The 21,402-nt window shown below is 35.7% G+C and overlaps 1 protein-coding gene across 4 annotated transcripts in view; it reads right to left on the bottom strand.

Annotated features, from left to right (window-relative positions):
• Positions 1 to 21,402, bottom strand: part of ADGRB3 (adhesion G protein-coupled receptor B3) — a 502,073-nt gene that overhangs the window by 308,978 nt on the left and 171,693 nt on the right. For all 4 annotated transcript variants that reach the window (XM_034431977.3, XM_034431978.3, XM_034431980.3 and 1 more), the window contains 4 exons: positions 18,992 to 19,153; positions 11,142 to 11,306; positions 7,013 to 7,177; positions 975 to 1,139 (listed from right to left, as the gene is read on the bottom strand). In XM_034431977.3, the coding sequence (XP_034287868.1) occupies positions 975 to 1,139; positions 7,013 to 7,177; positions 11,142 to 11,306; positions 18,992 to 19,153 (657 nt within the window). The remainder of the gene's footprint in view (positions 1 to 974; positions 1,140 to 7,012; positions 7,178 to 11,141; positions 11,307 to 18,991; positions 19,154 to 21,402) is intronic.

Here is a 21,402-nt window from a genome sequence, read left to right as displayed (position 1 = left end):
GTGCTAGATAAGGGTCAATGGAATTCAAAGAGGGCTGTTTTGGGGTTTCTTGTGGCAATGCAAGTATTCTAAACTAATGACATGTTTTAGTCCACCCTCAGTTCTGCCTGCTCTTTTCCTAAGGTGGCTTCCCAAGGAAGAGACAGCAGAAGTCCAAAATAAGAGACCATACAGTCCTGAACTGTATGGGGGAAGGAATAAAAAATTTATAGAAGCCCATATCTATTTGATTAGATGATTATAGTTTTAATTAGGTAAGATTTTTGTCTATTAGATGTATACAAAAAAAGAACAGGGCTCAATTGAATTTCAATGTGTTGTGTTGTTGTGGTCTGCCGGCAGTCCTGGAGTCTGGGGAAGGCTCAGATGAGGGCTCTGCATCAGAGGCAGAGAAAGGGCCATCTGGGAGGTACGTGCTGCCTCCGGAGCCTCCAGAGTCGGACCTCAGTGAGGCAGAGGAACAGGGGGAGCCTGTTCCCAGTGTGCGCATGCACAGAGCAGCCAGAAGGCAAGAACAGTTAAAACAAAAGGGACAACTCGGGAGTAGGGCTTGGAGATGATTGGCCCCTTCCATAAGACTTAAAAGAGGAGCAAAGGCATGTGGGCCTTTGCAGGAAGCAACATTGTTAATTCTGTTCAGTTTAAAGTCTGAAGCTCTGTTTGATACTGGACTCCATGTGGCTTTGCCAATTAGGCCTTTGGCAGCATGTCAAGGGAGATAAAGGTGGGTTCTTATCCCAAAGAACTCTTTACAACTATTTGGGACTCATCTGTAAATGAACAGAATTCACTGCTGTTGCAATAAAAGAGGTTTTTAGGACTACTCGTGTGTTTTACTGACTCAGGAAGCCTAGGTCAGAACACGTCTTTGGGCTTAGGCCTGATATGTTTCATCTTTATTTTAAATCCTAGATGTGATTATGTTAAACCTGAAAGCCATATTGGACCACACTCTACACATACCTGCTACTTACCTGGGCATCGCTGTTCACTACACCGTCTAACCTCATCTCCGCTTCCTTCACACTGTTGCCCAGTAGTAGCTGCACCTTGGCATATCCTTATTCTCTTCTCCCAGCCACCATCACAAGACTTGGAACATCCACTCCAGTGGCCCCAGTGATTCCACTGACCATTAGCTGAAGAGAAAAAGATATATAATAGTTAGATACCACAACAGTAGCTATTACAAACAAACCCACTGAAATGGGTAAAGCAGCCATTTTAAAAAGACAGAACAAAATTACTTGAGAAAATATCCAGAATGGGCAGAAGCTAGCCAACGTTAAGCATATATTTCAGTTCAGTGGGAGAGAGAGAGAGTAATTTGCTTGAATCTAGCCAGTAAATAAACTTACATACAATATACTATTGTCCATATTGCCAGATCCATGAATCTGCCATTCTTCAGGGGAAGTGGGGGAGATCCTTGGTTACTTTAATACTTTATTGTTTTCTCTCTTATGTATCCCATTTCCTGTAGTCTATTGATTTATAACCTTTAGCCCGGAGCCTAATGTCCTGGAATCTTCTCACCTTTTGAGGAATGTAAGGGGTGGGAGGGCCATGTGGGTTGTATCGTTCGAAAGATACGGCAGAGGATGACCTTGAGAAAGTTTTCTTATCACTTTCTCAGAGCAGCTGGTACAATAACATCTTCACACCTGCGGATTGGCTGAATACACAAAAGGAATTAGTGGGGTTTCTAATTCCTTTATTCTAATTATATTGCCTGAGGGCCCTCAAAGCCTGCTTTGATTTCGTCCTGCTATCACTCCTGTTCAATAAAAGGTTCCTTTTGAAATGCCAAGTTTCATGAGTTTTTACTTTCTTAAATAAGGAGGAAAGGCCGGACCTTACACATTGTAAGAGCAAAGAGAGGTGGCTATGGTTGAAAAAATACAGTAACTGGGAACAAATCCCACTGAATTCAGTAGAAATTGTTCCTAAATAGGCATGAATTGGATTGCACTGTAAAAATATATTGATGGCAGCCTCATTTTCACAGCATTATTGTAACATATAAATATGTAATATTTTAAATAATTGCCAGTTTTCATTTTTTTAAAATTTGATTTATATGCCGCAGCTATTGTAACGTAGTATAATACAAACCATTTATTTTTTTATATCCATAAATATGTCTTGTGTTCATCTGCTGTAAATTTCTCGATATATTTTTTATTAATACTACCAAATCAAACAAAAAAAGACTAGGAAAGAATATTTAGACTTTAATGATAGAAAAAAGGATTCTAATTTGCCACTTTGGCTTCAGTTTACAGAACAATTCTTATCAACTTAACTTTTCAAATATCACCCAAGGAATTCTCCCATTAAAAAAAAAAGCTTCATTTAATAAACAGTTTCTAATCCTTGGAAGAATTATGACTTTGCAGTAAAAAGCTATTCTTGAAATGTGTCATATGGTGGGTTTGTTTTTTTAAAATATCCTCAGTAGGAGGCAATTTCCATAGATTTTTGCCCTTCTTTTCAGTTCAGTTCTGAATAGCAGCTGCCCTTAATTGATAAATACTGAAATAATAAAATAAAATAATAAAATAAAATGTTAGCAAATCAATGGCACATTAAACTCCCCTAAAAGCAAGGGAAGCAATATTAAAAGTACTACTATTCGGAAGGCATTTAGCAATGCAATCTTAATCCCTGGAAGTTGATAGGGGGCCAATTAAGATGATGTTGTGCTGCCCTCTACCTGCCATTGCTAGCAGGAAAAATTGGTTTCTATATGGGGAAGGGGAGGTGCTGCTTGCAGTGATTGCCACCATGGCACCCAGACGTTTCCAGCAGTTTTTGCCGAGATGTCTTGTTGCTGAACAATGGGAAAACGTCATTTTTGAGAAATACCTGCTGCAGGCACGTCAATCAGCTAAAGACTCCCTTTCATCCACTGCTGGCATTATAACATTATAATGGAGCTGTCAATTGAAGGTTTCAGTCAGTTGAAGGTGTCCCCACCCAACTGAAGGTGACTGAGGAGGAGGAGCTTTGTCCTGGCATTCTTCACAACCTCACATAGGATTTTGTTTCGGTGCAGTTTTATGCTATTTACTTTAAAGCCATTATTTTCATATAAATGTCTGCATAACTGCAGCTGATAAAAAAGGTGATCCAGCTTATACCGATAAGATAATGAAGCTGACAGAAAGCAAGGGATGTTTTCTTTTCTGTGTCAAGGATGCCACACACTGCTGTAGTTCACCATGACCTCAGGACATCATGAAGCGTTGAAAGCAGAGGGCCAAATTCTTCACAGGCCCTTATAAATTCCACATCAGCGAATTCAAAATTATCCCCATCGATAGAGTGGCTTTTTCAGTTCGCTCCACCTCTTTTTGCAGTTTGAGGACATGGGTGATTTGCTTTACAAGCCACTCTCTGCTTTCAAAGGAACCAATACCCATCCAAAGATCACTTTTCACATTGCTTAGGTCAACATATATTATTCAGAGCAGCACATAAACAAGACTGTGAGGACCGACGCTAGAGAATTTTGTTTTGCCTGCATTTTTAAGCAAACTGACATGATCTCAGACTAATGTTTTCCCTTTGGATTAAGCATCTTTGTTATGAATTACAGATCTCACAGTGAATGTTTTAAATCTGGGTATTTGAGGAGGAAATATAGATAAAAATAGATATTATTGGGTAGAATACTTAAAAAAATATGTTTAGAATAACAATCATTATAAAACCATCGTTTAAATAGCAATAGCACTTAGACTTATATATTGCTCCATAAAGCCCTCTCTAAATGGTTGACAGAGTCAGCATATTGCCCCCAACAATCTGGGTCTTCATTTTACCGACCTTGGAAGAATGGAAGGCTGAGTCAACTTTGAGCCTGATGAGAATTGAACTCCTGGCAGTTGGCAGAGTTAGCCTGCAATACTGCATTCTAACCACTGTGCTACCACAGCTCTTAAATGTAAATTATTATTAAATTAAAGGAAATGTAAGTTCTTATGCAGTTTCATATAAAAATCTTGCAGATTATCACAGAGTTAAGGTGCATCTGTTGCTTGAACTTGCACTATCTGACACAGTTCCAAATTAACCTTCTCTGTCCTTGGTAGTGACAATTGGAAAGCAGGCTTAAAAGGAAGCTGCTGCTACTGCCTTTACTGCTCTGCCCATCTTCAGTTTTTAAGTGTGATCATAACCTGACAAGTTACTATGAGCTGACATGAATACATTTATAACTAGACTGGAAGATGAAAAAAACAAGGCTGTAAAAGCAATAGTTGTAATCCCCAGATGTTTCCTCTATCCAGTCTTTTGTACTGATCCTTCTCCTAGTGCTAGTGAGAGAGAGGAAAAATTCAACTCAGACTTGCCAAAAAGCACATAAATAAGAGAAGACAGTGAAAGAAAAGGAGAGAGCTGGCATAGATCCCTCTCCTTTGGGGATTTCATATATTGCATTCCTCAAATCCCCCTTCTTTCCTCCTTACATATTATGGAGTGATCCAAATGTGCTTAATTCCCTCTGCTCCAACCAGGCTGCTCCTTCTATACTTCCTTTAATAAACTGACAATCCTAAAAACTCAAACAAGAGGATTTACTACAAATAAAAGCATCGGAATAAAAGCAACTGGCAAAATGCTTCCTTTTCTTATAGGTAAGATTCTGGAAGCCTAGCTTTGTGCTGAAGTTAAATCTGCAGCAAGGAAATTCAGGTCAGGTATATGTGCAATTTTGAAAGTAAAAAAAAAAAAAGTAAAAAAACTATGTAGAAAGTGGTGGAGGAAGAGGGAGAGAGATAGTAAGTGCTAGTAAAATATAAATGTATTGCTATAACATGTCTCAAATTAACTAGTCTAGCCAAGAATTCTTTATCTACTAAACTTATTATAAACTGTTCAGCAAAGATATTTTGGAATTAAATGTTTTTTACCTCAGCCAAAACCAGAAATCACATAATCAAAATGGAATTTATTAGCTTGACTGGCATAAGACTTGTTGCAAATTTAAAGTAAAAGAAACTGAACTGGAGCTACATGAAGTTATTCATAATGCAAACAAGTTAATTAAAAAAGATAGATTACATGTACATTGTATGGAGAATATGAAGTATTTGAAGCAGATGAATTTTAAAAATAAAACGAAGGGAAACAAAATAAACAGAAATCTTAACTAACTAGGTTGCTAGAATTAGGAGAAGGAAAATTATTTTGACAATATTGGAAATATTTAGCAAAATGCAACTATTAAAATTTTTAAATTATGGTAATTTAAAATTTGCATTTCTCATCTCCTTTGCTTATTATGCAATAATTCTTTTAAAGACTAATTAAAAGCTGCCAGTCTCCAGGATTAAGAGACATTCCAGAAAGAGCATTTAAAGTTTCTGAAATTTGTAATACTGAGCCATTCTTCAGTAATATACTGTCATTACAAAATTGATTCCCTTAACAGATTAAACTTCAGCCCACATTTCTTCTTGGACAAGTATGATTGCATGTAGAAAACAAGGGTTGCTTAAATATACCTTTCATTTTTTCATATTCTTTTTCTTTTTATAAAAGTCTGCTCTATAAATATATAGGAGTAGCCTTCAATAACCCAAGAAGTGGTAAATAGAATTTCTTCCTATACATTTCTTTTTTAAAAAATCAGTCTTTATCTCATGCAGAAGATGATTTTGAAGCTGCTATAAACAACATTAAACTGTAAAGAAGCAATAACAAAAAGGATGCAGCTTATATATGGGAAAAGGGAAAAAGGGAAATCTCCCTTAAATTTAACCTGGTGACAACAAGGACATATCCATGTTGTTGGGTTGGCAACAATATGGAGGAGGTTTACTCTGTGTTCCTCTTGGATTTCTTTTCTTCCCCAAATTCTCAGTCCGGTCTACAGTCCTAGGGTGATAGCCTCCCATTCAAAACCTTAATCAAGTCAGACCTTGACCTTCCTCATGGTTAGTCAAGGCCAGCTTGGTGCTGCTCCCTGCTATAAATTAGTCTTAATAAATCACTTAGAGCTTTAGAAGACCAGAGTTTTTCAAGTATGCCCAAAGGAGGACGAAGAGCCAATACAACCACTTTAACTTTGATGATATATATGTTTTCAGCACTGCAGAGTTAGCCAGCCTAATCATTGTTGGGAGTTGTACAGTAGTAATTTTTTGATTGCATTTTTTAAATTTCTTCAAAGTAAACTAAACAAGATATTAACAATATATTAACTAGTTTAAAGTAATCTAAACAAGATGTCATCTGACGGATAACTATACCAAGATATCTCTGTCCACAAGGTTTTGCAGCAGATGCATATTTGATATCTCAAACTGCAGTCTATTCAAAATGAGGCATTGCATTATTATGGATCTTGTTGAAGCATTCTTAAATTCAGGCCCTATAACTTGTCATTCCCCCTTCCATTATTTTAACACTGCTATTCATTCATTCATTCATTCATTCATTCATTCATTCATTCATTCACTCACTCACTCATTCATTCATTCATTCATTCATTCATTCATTCATTCATTTCTGTCCCACCTTTATTATTCTTACAAATAACTCAAGCTGGTGAACACATCCAACATAGCTTCTTCTTCCTATTTGCCCCACAACAATAACCCTGTGAGGTGAGTTGGGCTGAGAAAGAATAATTTTATGTTTATTATTTCCCCTCCCCCGGTATTCTAAAAATGAATGCAAATGAGCAGAAGGAGAAAAAAATGATGTTGCCATGTATTAAACATGAAGCAACTTCTTTTAGCCAAGGATGGTAAGAATGGTATATTAGACTACAGGAACAGAAGACCAAGTTCAATTTCCTAGAAGATCACAGGTTAGAAATTGCTCAAAAGCATACTAGATAATCTTGTCCCCCCCCCCAAGAACATCTCTCGTACCCGTACCACCCCCCCCAACAATATCTCTCAGCCTCTTTGGCATCCCAGACTGTTAAGAGAATAAAGAAGAATAGCCAATCTTTTCCCACCACCATATAAGAAGGGACTGAGAGAATGTAATGTACCTGTACATTCAGAGTTGTAACATTCCCTGCTTTCTGCCCATGGACCTCTGCACTCAGAGCCTCCGTGTGCTGCTGCTGTACATTGTCGACTTCGCTGCTGCGTGCCATTGGAGCAAGTCACCGAGCACTGACTCCAAGTACTCCACTCTTGCCACTGTCCATCAACTATTGCAACAGAGCAAAATAGAAATGAAATCCATTTGCCTTATAGGGCCCAGAGATTTTTCTTCTTTGAGTATAACTTGTTCATTTTAGATTTACATTTGGAATTGAGCACAGAAGGGCTTTTTTGTATCGTGAGTTTAATGTTTATTCATATTTATTGTTGATAATGATAACTTTGTTCTAGATCAGGGATCCCCAACCCCTGGTCCATGGACTGGCACCATTCCGCAGCATGCCAGCAAATGAACAAGCAAAGCTCCATTCGCAGGATGCAGGCAGCATGTGAAACCACGTATCCTCTGGTCCGCAGAAAAACCTCTCCCCATAGAATCAGTCCCTGGTGCCAAAAAGGTTGGGGGCCGCTGTTCTAGATAATTTAATTCATAACCTATAAAGAGTACAGATAATCTCCAGGGTTTAGAATGCCCTGTTTACCGATAGCCCATAATTAAGAACGGAACTTATCATAGCAAAATTCGAGTTAAATACACAATACTTCGGGCTAAATACACAATGGTTCGAGTTCATTACACAATACTACTTGTATAGTACTATGCAATAATATTGTCCCAGTTTCCCTACAAATGCAATTTAAGAGCAGACCCTGGGACTGGAACTCATTCCTAAACTAGCACTACATACAATCACTTAACATTTTCCAGCCTCTACTTCATTTAGATGCTACTTTTGGTTTCTGATAATTGTGGTGTCCTATAGGTGTAGGAGTCCTTTCTTATTCACTTCTTGTCAGAAGCGATAGCCAAGTATCTCTTCAGAGGGATGGGCTATGTTTTAGATTTAATTCAGAAGACAAGCTTTACAAAGTCCAGGATTGTGAATACAGCATCTATTTGAGACTTATTAAAGACATCATATCTGTTTTCACAGGCAGTTGCTTTGTTCATGCTCCCTCTTGTTCTATAGTATCTCTTCTGAACCTAAACTTGTGCCTTGCAATTTATAACTTCCCCTTCAACAATTATATTCCAGATTGACAAGTAAATGGGATGCTCTGTGTGAAGCAGACTACACTACCCAACACCAATGAAAGAGCCAGCAGAGGCATCAAGAGTATATTTTAAATATGACAAGCAAACAATTGCTTGTTCCCCAGCTCCCTATATGAAGAGCCTCTGTCACAACGAGCTACACATCTACTTAAGCATAGGGTAGGTACTGTCTCATACCAAAAATTTGATTTATGGCAAGGGGCCAAAATAGATTTACTCAGGGATTTAATCAGTGGCACTTGATGTTGCCACTGATTAAATCCCTAAGTAAATCTATTTTGGCTCCTTGCCATAAATCAAGTCTTTGGTATGAAGCATATAGCTTAAGGAGTACCTCTAAGCAATTCTGGAGCATTTTAAATTTTTTGTTCCAAATGAAGTATGTATGAAGCATGTCACTGATCCCTATTGGACAAAAGTAAGATGCTCTTTCAGGTGCAATAAGGCAAAATATGATTAGATGGCCAGAAGGTATATTTGTACTACAATTTCAAATGCCATTTCCATTAAGAAATATGACATGGGAACAAGTTAAAATGTGGTATTTACTCAAAGATACAAAATATTTGCACTTTATCCAAATACTAAGCTCCTTCCTCATTTATGTTAATAATGGAGGCTTAAGTGGTTGGACATAATAACTCTGGATAAGTGGAAAGGCTCAGGCAGTTTACACAGTATTATTCTGAAAAGAAAACTATGAGAAACACAGACAGACCATATAGTGGTAAGATAAGTCCCAATCTCTGGTTTGTGCATTTTCATTATAAAATTATAGAAAACAATAGTAACTATGTGAATGCAGGCTTCTATTTTCAATTAAGAAAGTCTCCCAAATAACCAAGACTGTAGACATTTATGGTGACGTAAGTACTACTTTCACTGACTAGAAAACTAAAAAGAAAACCTGTCTAAATGGATGTATCTATTAAGTCTATTTTGCAGCTTTATACAAAGGTGACATCTTATAAACATCAGCTGTCATTTATTCCTAGTTCAATGCCATTGCGGAATGATATTACAAGAAAGGTGACAAGCTAAGTAATGAACTCAGAACATAACATTATTTATGAGATATGATTATACTTTGAGAAATCGGTTGAAATGAATAATTAATGGGCCACCCAACATTTCTTGATACTGTAGGCTTGTACTACATTGTTCTCTTTATACTTTATTTGTAGTCTCCTTATGTTATGTCTGTTAAATGGTTATGGCAGTGCTCTATCACATGATATTTTTAAGCTAAAGGGATTGTTGCTACCAATGCTTAATAGTATTAACTACTTAAAATACATTGTTTCAAGAGCACTCTTATAAATATCTCCTTTACTTTGTTTTGCTCTGTTTTCCTTCAGGGAAAATCACTGGAGCAGTAAAACACAGAGATGAGATTTTCTCCCTAATAGCTCATACCAAAAACTCATACCATACTGCGATGCATATATGGATATAACTAACCATCTTACTCATCAGTACATCAGTATTCAGAATTGTCATAGATTTCACTTAAATAATCATTTAATTTGAATCCCTTCAGAAGGTTTATCTGCTTCCATTTCAGTAACGTGCCTCACATCCAAACACATTGAACGCTGCAACTGAATAATATTTAATGCACACTAAAAGGATTAACATATAGATTATTGATAATATCTGATACAAATAGACTAATGCAGATTTTTAAAATAATGTTAGAATGAAAAGTATGCCTGGAGAATACACTGGGTAGTATGAAAAAAGAGATGTTCCTTACCTGACCATTTTTAAAATGGTCGTTATTGGTATTGGATTCAGCATCATCTACTTAATCTTACTTTTTGCCCCAAAAGCAACCACAATGTTTCTGTTATAAATAGCAATAGCAATAGCACTTAGACTTATATACTGCTTTACAGTGCTTTACAGCCCTCTCTAAGCATTGTACAGAGTCAGCATATTGCCCCTTACAATTTGGGTCCTCATTTTATCCACCTCGGAAGGATGGAAGGCTGAGTCAACCTTGAGCCTGGTGAGATTTGTACCTCCAAATTGCAGGCAGCCAGCAGTCAGTGGAAGTAGCCTGCAGTACTGCACTCTAACCAGTGCGCTCTAATCTAATTAATTTATTAATAAATCTATATATTATTAATTAATCTAAGATCCAAGAGGGACTTTGTGCAAAACTATAGGCATTTCTGACTTCGATGGAAATTCTGTTATATGTTATTTTATAAATTGCTCAAAAGTATTTCTGCCATTCCACTACCCAACAGTCCTCCCCATGCATACACTAGCTGCATTCACAATACGTGGTTAGCTGAACCATGGCTTACTAAAGGCACCAAACTGAGCAGGTTTACTAAACAAATTAGCTATTCACATTTTAGTCTTTCTATTCAGGGAAGCAGAGGAGTCACTGGAAGACCTGGAAAGAGCTGCCTTTCTGACAATAGCATCTTTTTACACAGGGGATTGTTACTGGATTAAAAAGCCATTCTTGTTCCGAGTTTTCATTTTTCATTCATATACCATGGATCCCTTTAGTCTTTTTGGAGAGCATTTAATGCCTAGCTATCTTCCTCCCCCAAGGATGGATTTGTATTGATTTGGGACAAGGGATCTGGTGGAAGCTGATAAAAGCCTTGACATTTGTGTCCTTGGAGTCTCAATTTGAGTTCTTGCTGTGCCTTCCCAAGGATTGCCGAGCATGTGATTTTAAGGTCTAAGAAGCAGAAATGGTTTTCAGGACAAAGATAAGGTTGCTTGCCCAATTCTAACCATACGTATTAATTAATTCTCCAGTTTACTCCAGTAATGACGCCTTCATGCAGTTTTTAGGCTGTTAAGGGTAGAAAATGACAAAAGCAGGCCACAGGGGAAGGGAGAGGGAGGGAGGGAGGGAGGGAGGGAGGGAGGGAGAGAGAGGAGAGAGACCCCTCATAAGCAAAAACAGTCTTTCTATGCATGCTCACCAGGGCACAGAGCAATATTGCAAGGCTTATGCTGTGTCTCAGGTCCATCACACGATCTTCCCCCATACTGAGGAGGTATACATGACCTTGTCCTAGTTCTTTGGCCTCGACCACATGTGAATGAGCACAAACTCCAAGGTGACCATTCCTCCCAAACTCCATGTACTGTAATAAAGCAAACAGGCTTTAAGAAGGAAAGAACACCAGTAACAAAATGATTCAAAACAAACAGAGGAAATGATAAGAGGCATTACATGGCCAACGTCAAAGAGAGAAAGAATAGCAATCCCACTGTTTACAAATAGCGATTAATGGATTTTAGAGAGCACACTAGTACTGGATAGAAGAAAGCTCTCTTGAACACTGATCGTTAAGCCAACTCAGGACTCCAGAGTTAATGTTATCCAAAGGAAATCTAATTTAATATACTTTAGAATGTATAGGTTTGAAATATGGACAGAGTCATAGCCTCTGGATCTAGTCTAGAGAGCTATGAGAATCCTAGAAAATCAACAACTTCTTCATAAATGCTATTAACTTTAATAAATTTCAATGAAGACAGCAGATCTACACGCTAAAGTAATTCTAGACACATAATTGAGTTTTCCTCTAGAAAGGAATGTATCAATATTATCATTAAACAGCTTCAAGGATGTGGTGTTTCACCTTAGGTTTGAAATAGATTAATGACACAAAACTTCTACTAATGACTAGGAATAAATAAATGGTAATATTCATATATAAGTACTCTTAGAACAATAACACTTAGTAACACAGGCTTCTTTAATATAGCCTTAATAGTCATCTCATATTATAAAACCATGACATAATGTGTATTTGGTAACAGTATGTTGAACAGTACAGCAAATCATCAGGTAGATGGATGAGCCTGAAATTTACCCCATCAAGTGTTTCATCTTAATATAAATGTGAACTAATTGATCTTTGACTAGGCTATGCAAAATGGAAGGAATGCTTATTTATTTATTTATTAATGTATGACACTTTTCAAAACTGGGTTTTTCCAGCCAAAATAAAATGCTTCAAAAACGCAGATGACAATACAATTAATGTTCTTTCTTTATTTTGTAAAAGTTCAAAGCATGACCAAGGTGTGCCATAAAATAGTCCTAAACTGGTTCTACTCTAAGGTATTACTTTATGATAAAAAGGTCATCTATTTATCAAGCTTAAATTATAAATTATATTCTTATTTCCAGCTTCAACACTAAATTTCATTTGCTTGTGTTCATATACAAATGGCACATTTATTCCTCGATTGCTGATATTTCTATTTTGCTCCAAATAGTTCTGAGAATTTGTATTATGAAACCAATTAACATAGCCAAAAGAAGTCACCAGTAAATCCAATTATAATGGGACAAATATCAGGTCTCAGCAAGAAATAGATATATACCTGGTTTGCACTCTTTCAAAATGCAGGGAAAAAGCTCAAGAATGAATGCCACAACAAAAATGTTGTTCAGATGTTGAAAGTATTTTTCTCTCCAACTTACCAGTTTTCTAAATCCACGAGTTTTAGTCAATAGGCAGGAGTGTCCTATATTGTAAAGCTTCATGTACATGCTTTTGATTGATTGATTGATTGATTGATTATGTTATACTATACTATAATACTGATTTATCATATTCTGCTAAAAAGGAACAAAAAGTTTGATTAAAATGTCAGCTACCCATTTAGCATTATGCTTTCTTTTTATTGTAGTTAAACTATAAATGGAACAGAAGTTCTGAGTTCTATTTGGAGCCAATCAAGAGAAGCACGACAAAGGTGCTTGAAGCTAGTTGTTCAAACTTCAACAGAAGTATAGGCTAATGCAATTTAGGTGGAACAACAAGATCTTTTTTGCTAGCCCTGGACCTGTCAGGCAGTCTTTGTCTATTAGCAATAAAGTATAACTGATAGCTTTCCAGATAAAGTTCAGGATGCCCGCAGCTGATCAATAGGAACATCAGCCGAAAAATATATGTGTGGGAATAAACCAACATAATAGTAGTTATTGAGTTTATTTTCCTACTCAATAAATGGACTTGAGTTACCTCCAGCCATAAATTCTGGAGACTTTAGTATTTTATTATTGTTTTCTCTGAATTATACCTTGAAAAACATGGTGCTCATGTCACTAGACATATGTAAATGAGCAGAGAATGTAAAATACTACCCTATTGTATACTTTCATGGGCGTGCTTTTCAGTTCTAAATTCAGATGTCTCAATATCTCCAGACAAAATCTTTCTTCTTTTAACCTAGTGCATTTATTCTCTCCATAACTGGTTTCATTCACTCTGAGGAAAATAAGGAATTTATTGTTGTTCTAATAAGTTCAATAAACACAATCAGGTTTGAACATGAATGAAGCTGGTTTGCCATTAAGTGTACTAATCTCATTAATACTTTTTTTTTTCAAAGGCATGATTACATATTTGGCTTTCAAATAATGATTTAGATACTCAGTAAATGAAATAATGAACTTCATAATTATCTCTCCAGCCATTTGAAATCCTTTAGTCTCTATAAAATATGTTGGCATTTATTTTAAGTATTCAGTTCTAAAAACTATTGCATCAGCTCTGCCAAGGATTCCATTTTCCTGAATGAAAAGCAGCAATTCAGCCTTTCTTTTTTTAAAAAAAAAATATTGCAGCTATAAAAGTTGGTCTAACTCAATTCTACAATCAGACAAGATACAGAATTTTTTTTTAGCAAAGTGGAGCTCCAATTTCAAGCAAAGAGGGCACAAAGTTTTTGCTGAAAATATGTTATGCAATAGGAGGAGGAAATACCAAATTTATATCCCTCTTCTGATTGGATTATCTCAAGCATTTTAACAATAATTGCAAAGTTAAGACTGGTATAACTCATAAGATTAAAAAGTGGCTAGGAGGGATTAACAATTGAAGAGACAAAAGGATATGGGATACTTCCTACTGCAAGCATTCATCATTTCTTGTGATGCTTTTAAATGATATTGTGAAAGATCTATTTGTCCCAGAGTCACTGTAAATCAACAATATCTTCCTTTTTAATTGATTTTCATTTCAATTTACCAGTGTATGCTCAACTGCATGGACAGTTTTTCCTATATGGAGAAAAGCCATTTAGAGACTGTGACAAATCTAAGAGCATGGAAGCTCTCTTTCCAACCTCATGTATGAAGTCCCTCCATCGCGGTAACTTCAAGCAATACATTTGATTTAATCTGGAGAGTAATGTTATAAAGAAATTTCAGGTTTTTATTGCGTACCAAACCCCTATTTAATTAGCATTAGCCATTATTGAGTTTGGTGTGACATAAACCATGGTTAACTGAGAGGTTGAAATTTGTAGAAGTTTGTAATAATTAGCTATAATTCACTTATTTAAACATCTACATTAGTCCCATTTCTCATATGCATTTTTTTTCCTTTCTCATAAACAATAGGAAACTCAGCAGAAACAGCAGATGAAAATCTGGATTCCTTCAGATTTCTTCCCCAATATTCTATGCAAACATGCAGGACCATAGGCAATTTTAAAAAATCAATTTATGTCACTCACTTCTATATCAGAATGCAACCTCTTCAAGTAGTTTTCACTTAATTTAATCATACTTACTTTGGAATTAACATGTATAGGATTGCACAAGAGGTATGTATACAAAGCAGCTCAGACTCCAAATAGCTCAAGTCTGAGGTATGTGAATTTTAGGTTTTACGTGCCCCAGTTTGCTTGGAGCACAAAACAAAATGCAAGTGTTTCAACTCTACCATGCTGTTTCAAGCAAAGTCACTGGAAGTTGTCTTGCCTGCAGTGGTCTATTGGAGAGATATCTTTTGAACTGGTTTTCCTGGACCAGGGGTGATCATTCCACTCTTGCAATTTGCTTAAAATGAGGGGAGTGAGCTGTGAGTGAAGCTTTGCAGGGAAGCAGCAGGCATCCCAAAGAATGAACTCATGAGCACCATGCTTCGTGAATCCACCTATTTCTCCTCTTGTAATACCTTGACTGCCTAGCTACAAAGTAAGCACTGCTTTCTTGGGGGTGGGGAGTGGCAGAGTACATTGCTATATGGATGTTGGGAGTTTTGTGCATGTGTGAAGAACATACAGGAACATACAAAACAGAAAGAAAATACTAACACTGGACAGCATTGTTTTGATTAGTCTCCTGGGCTGAAGAATGTGAATAGTGTGTGTGTACACACACTCTTCATGTTGACCTTTGTTGATTTTGAAATTTAGGATGCCTTTCTTACAATGCAGTGAATCTTCATCTTCAAAAGCACACTTCATCTTCGAATAACAGGTGAAAAACTTCTGAAAACTCCACCACAAGACAAAACAATATGCAGAGAGTGCGCTTACATACCTAAGCTTAGGGATGTTTTGGTAGGCTGTTAAACACTGGCTTTTTGTGTGTGTGTGTTTCTAATTTTGAAACATTTGAAAAAGTTTTTTTTTAAAAAAGGAGTAATTCTAGCTGGCTGATTTGCTGAATTTTTAGAATCCATCATTGCACTATGCTACATTTTCGGCCTTTCGATTGTAGAGACTTTAAAATGTAGGGTTTTAAAATGCAAAGGACTGTTGATTCGGTGCCTCAGCTAATGTGGGGAACATACTCCATCCATATCTTATGAATTATTTTGCAAAGGCATGGCTGAGCTTGTTGCTTTGACTCATGTAAGGACTCTTTCTTCTGACCCTTTAGCATTTCACGGGTAAAAAGAAGAGCTATTTTGTCACCAAGTTTTGTGCATGACTCATGGTTATTCTTTGATTCTCTTTGATTCCTGATTACTGAAGGTATAAATGTAATTTGCAATTATGAAGTAAAAGCTGGCAGTTGGACAGGGAGGAATTTTTTAAAATATATTTTACAGGATGGGCTACACTCTTGAGCAATAGTCCTTCCTTCCTTCCTTCCTTCCTTCCTTCCTTCCTTCCTTCCTTCCTTCCTTCCTTCCTTCCTTCCTTCCTTCCTTCCTTCCTTCCTTCCTTCCCTCCCTCCCTCCCTCCCTCCCTCCCTCCCTCCCTCTTCTTATTTATTTATTTATTTATTTATTAATCAAATTTCTATACCGCCCTACTCCCGAAGGACTCAGGGCGGTGAACAGCCAAGATAAAATACAGATAATACAAATATTAAAAAATCCCTTAAAATTATTAAATATTTCGGCCGAAACACAGATTAAAACACCCAATTTATAAAATCACATTCTTCATGAATAGGAATGAATGTTTGCCATTCCTATCAAGTGAGACATGTAAAATAGGATTAGAATTTTAAAAGGATTATTTTAAAACTTTTTTTAAAAAAAGAAACTGTGTGAATATGGTTAGATTGTTTTGTTTTGTTTCTTCCTGGATGTCCTTCTGCCCTAGAGATCCTTTAAAGGGAATTGAATATTAATGGGTAAATTACAAGCAGGTTTCAAGATTATTAAACAAATCTTAACAAAACATATGAAAATGGAAGACCAAAAAGTACTATGAATTAAATGGGTTTTAAATTGAGAAGAAGGTAAAATATTTGCCATATCAGTGTGGCAAATATGAATTATATGTCATTTCAGATAACTATGTTAAAGAATGGAATTAAGTTTAAAAAGTTTGTTAAAATGGGAAAAACTTCATCATTGCTCAGGGGAATTTCCTCTCATTAAAATGGAAGTTTTGTCTAGAATGTGTTTTGATGTTTTATGTGTTTTGATAACTGATGCACCATTTAAACAGTGGCAAAAGAATGTATCTAAATGTATGTGGCAGGAGAAAAAAAGCATGAGTTAAATATAAGGTATTACAAGATGCAAAGAAAAGGAGAAGACTGGATTTATCTGATTTAAAATAGTATTTTGTAGCTTGCTATTTGGTTTGGATGAAACAGTGGGTATAGCTAAGAAATAGAAGACTTTGGAGTTAGAAGGACATGGCCCAATATTTGGCTGGCATGGACATTTCTGACACAACAAAGTCAAGGTTAATATGGATTTTAAAAATGATTATGTTAGGTGTTCCATATGGAGAATATGGAATAGACACAAATCTAGTTTGTGCCCGAAAACACCTCTGTGGCTCTCAGCATAAGGAGCATTTTAAAGACCAGAAAAAATAGGAATATATGCCTAACATTGTGAGAATTTTGTCAAAGGGAATATCAAATAAAATCAAGAGAAGAACTGATGGAAGAGGGATATAGTTGCCAATGGTTCTTTTATTTATAATTATTAGAAAGATTTAAAGTAGACAATGAATTCATGGTTTCAACACTGTAAGATTGAGTTTGAGATAAAGTTGCGTATAAATGATGGACATGTAACTGCTAAAATATATAATTTTTTGTAGAAACTGAAATAGAAAAACAAGTAAAATATGTATGATAAAGTAGGTTAAAATTTTGAGTACAATAAACAGAACAATGGGAAAATATAGGATTGAAATTTATATTATGTTATAATTTAAAGATAATTTTTATAAAATGATGTACCATTGTTTAAAATATAAAAAGCCATTTCAAATTTAAATTGGAAATGTGAGCAATAAGAAGTAATATTTTATCTTGTTTGATGGACATGTTAAAAGCGAGAAAATTCTGGATGTAAATACATACACTGATTCAGAGGATTTTAAAGATTAACATGCAGCTAAAAACAAATGTTTTTCTTTTGGAATTGTTGGATAAACAATTGGAAAAAAACGTGGAACTTTGTTTTTGTACAAAGATGCAGCAAGATTATTGTATGCACAAAGAAGGAAAGATTCAGCACTACCCACAATGAAAGCATGGTTGGTGAAGATGGTGGAACTTGCTGAAATGCCTAAATTGACTTCTTTTCAGAAAAAAAAAGAAAATATCTACATTTTTTTTGGCTAATAAGAAATCTTATAGAGTTTTTACATGAAATATTAAAAATGAAAATGAGTTAGAAGTCAGAAGCTACTTCTTCTTTCTTTTCTATTTTATTTTTATTCTTTCTTACACTTTTAGATTTTGCTTGGATTTCTTTACTTTTTCTTTTCTTTTGTTACTTTTTATTAGTTTGTATTACTTTTATATTCTTTTAAAAATATTATGTATGTATCTATCTTTCTATCTATCTCTATCTATCTATCTATCTATCTATCTATCTATCTATCTATCTATCTATCTATCTACCATCTACCTATCATCTATCTAAATTTGTGTGAACAGGGCTATGGAAATTTCTTTCTCTTAACCAAACACTTGCCTATTCATCTCAGAACACACAATGCACTTCAAATGAAAAGTTATGATGGAGAACTTTGAATTCCATACAGTTTAGGATGTTGATTTTAAAAGATTCTCTCTTCAATTGACTTCCAGAAATGTTCTACATGAGGAGGCTGGAGCGAGAAGGCTAGTCCCCTTTCTAGATATATTGAAGGCTAGAAGAGGGTTTAAGTTGTACAAACATAAGAAGATACTTAAAGATAAAAAAGCTGTTTTTATTTTTAAGTAATCTCAAATTATGATTTTGAGTTGCCACAACAGAGAACAACCAAATGGCCTCAGTTAGTTTAAATCATTTCAGCTTCAGATTAACTTTGTAATCATGTAAGCCAATTAGGGAGTAAAACATGTACAATTGTGTCTGTAATTGTTGAGCTATTTTCCAAAGTAAATACTATAAGAATGCTTTAAAATGTTGGAATGCAGAATATCCCCAAATAATGCATTGCTAGTTCCAAAAGAAAGTAATTTGAACAATGACTAATAATTTAAATCACTACATAACCACTAGCCATGTATAAAGAGTAGTGTTTCAAGTGGTTAGCATTCAACAGTTTAAAAATATCCACAAATTCATTTATTGGCTGCTAACACTACCTGGACAGAGGGCAGTGTTATTGCAAACCCTTGATTCTCTTAAAGGGCCGCTGCAGTGTGTCCCGTAAGGTGATACACAAGTTCTGGTTCGCACCTGCGACCCTTGACCACAAGTAACTGAACATGTACTCCACTGGGCCCACTCTTCAGCACCAGATTCACCTGTATTCAAGACAATAAGCAAACATGAATACAATCATGAGTACAGAGCTAGAGCTATACTTAAAAAAACCAAAACAAGCAAAGAATAGTTAAGAAACAATTTTTTAAAAATGGATAACATATTTTTAAAATAAAAGCTCACCTAACTTAAGCATTTTTGGAAAAAAGTATACAATGAGTTAGAAAGTAAGTATATTTCCAAGGTAAAAGGAAAACCAGGTAACGAGTGGCATTAAGGAACAAGCAAACCTAATCTTGTGTGTTAATTTATTTTTATAATATTTGTTCTGTTTCCCAAATTGTAACAAAACAAAATGAAAGTGGAATCTTAGAGTTCTTCATCTCTTTGTCAAAGAAACTGAGTGAGGCAATTTCTCCCAAAATTTTGTGAGATGGGAAAGTATGACTTTTATTGCCAATTGTGAGTGACAACAGGAACAGTTGTTTTACTTTCTTGGGATGAGAAAGAATAACTTTCTCTCCCTGTTAGGACTAATATTAGCAAAATGATGACTGCCCACCATTTTGTATCAACCAATTGCCAAAGGCTTAGCATCATTCTGACAGGGTCAGGCACATCTTGGAGAAATTTCCAAGAATAGTCTGCAGAGCAGTTTTCCCCAATGGGGTAGTGAGAAAAAAAAAGGGGGGGGAATCTATTTTTCCCATAAAAGCTTGCTTACTTACATAGAAATCTTATTTATATAGCTTTCCATCTCACAAGCAAGTAACTCTAGGTGGCATTGAATAAGTTTGAGAAATGTTGGCTTACGCATGAATGACTAAATGTGTCAGCCATGTTCAAGCGTAAAACTATTAGATACAAAAGAATGACTAAATTATAACTTGTTCCTTCAGTGTGAAGGTGCAGTGTTAACAGAAAGAGACTTTTCTTAAATTTAAAGTATTCAATATGTGCTTTACTTTCAGACAGAGTTACTTTTTTTTCTATTAAAAAGTCCCTACTCCAAACTTTATAATGCGGGAAGGGCAAGGCTATTGAATGGTAACAGCAAGAGAAAGCCAAGATGTTACGAGTGTGCTGCTGTGCTTCAGATTCAATTCTGTAAAGGTCCTTTAGTTTGCACAGGGATGGAAATGTAGTACCTACCATAGCAGTTACATCATTTCTGGGGTTCATGTGGCAGCTATGCGATCCCAGGGAACAATGTGACTGCATTAAAGGGTGGTAGGCAGATAAAGCACTTTTTTTCTGAACTGTTTCTGAAGCTGTGCACATCCATTGTTCTTTTCCTCTACTACGCTGATGAATCCTGCCCAGTTTCAAATAAATACAAACCATTCTACTCTTGTGCCCTAAAAAAGACCACACAACACTTTTTTTTAGACCAGGGGTTAAGCTAAACCAAGGGCTAAGGTCTAAGTTTTTAAATGGCATGTAATGAGCCACATTCCAAAAAGTGGGTAGGCCAAAGCAAAGGAATAGATATATTCAGAACAAAACTTAATATGATGAAAAAATAAATCCACCTGAAATTAAATTAAAGTATGATAATGTTCCATATACTGAACATTGTCTTTTTTTGTCACCTTAAAAATAAAACTCAGTAATGATATTTGAAGGGGGGGGGGCTTTCTTTCCTGGATAATTACAAAGATACAGATAGTCACTGCTCTTATCAAGTTTCTGACTTTCCACAGAAACAAAAAAAAAATGTAAATAATGTCTTTCTTTTATGCTTTTACAGAAGAAGACATTCAGTTCATCCATATTATCCTAAAATCAATTTAAGGATAAAATCTAGCAGCCCTGTTCATTTCATTAAGAAGTGGAGTGAGAATAATGGGAATCACTTGTGTTTATTTATTTTCTGGCTTTGGCTTGATACATGAAATCTTATATGATTATGCTTAACCTACTTCTTAACTTTTCAAACAGTAAATAGCCTAGTTCTTAATTTTTCAAACAGGAAATAATGCTGAAACCATTAAAGAGTTGCTAGGGTTTTCCCAAGCAAGAAACATATAGTATTTTTCTCTTTCTCTTTGCCTTTTCCCTTCCTTCCTTCCTTCCTTCCTTCCTTCCTTCCTTCCTTCCTTCCTTCCTTCCGCCTGACTTCCTCTTCCTCAAGAATAGGAATGAATGTTTTCCATTCCTATCAAGTGAGACATGTAGAATAGGATTCTGTAGTTAAAACATTGAGATGGAAACAAAACTTTACACTATCTATAGCATGATATACTCTGAAATATATTAACCAACATTCTAGTAAGACATCTCTAGGTTC

The sequence above is a fragment of the Pantherophis guttatus genome, chromosome 1 (genome assembly GCF_059756535.1).
Source record: "Pantherophis guttatus breed Tessera chromosome 1, ASM5975653v1, whole genome shotgun sequence".
NCBI lineage: Eukaryota > Metazoa > Chordata > Lepidosauria > Squamata > Colubridae > Pantherophis > Pantherophis guttatus.
Note: the sequence above shows the minus strand (reverse complement) of the source record. Positions and strands in the feature narration are given on the sequence as shown.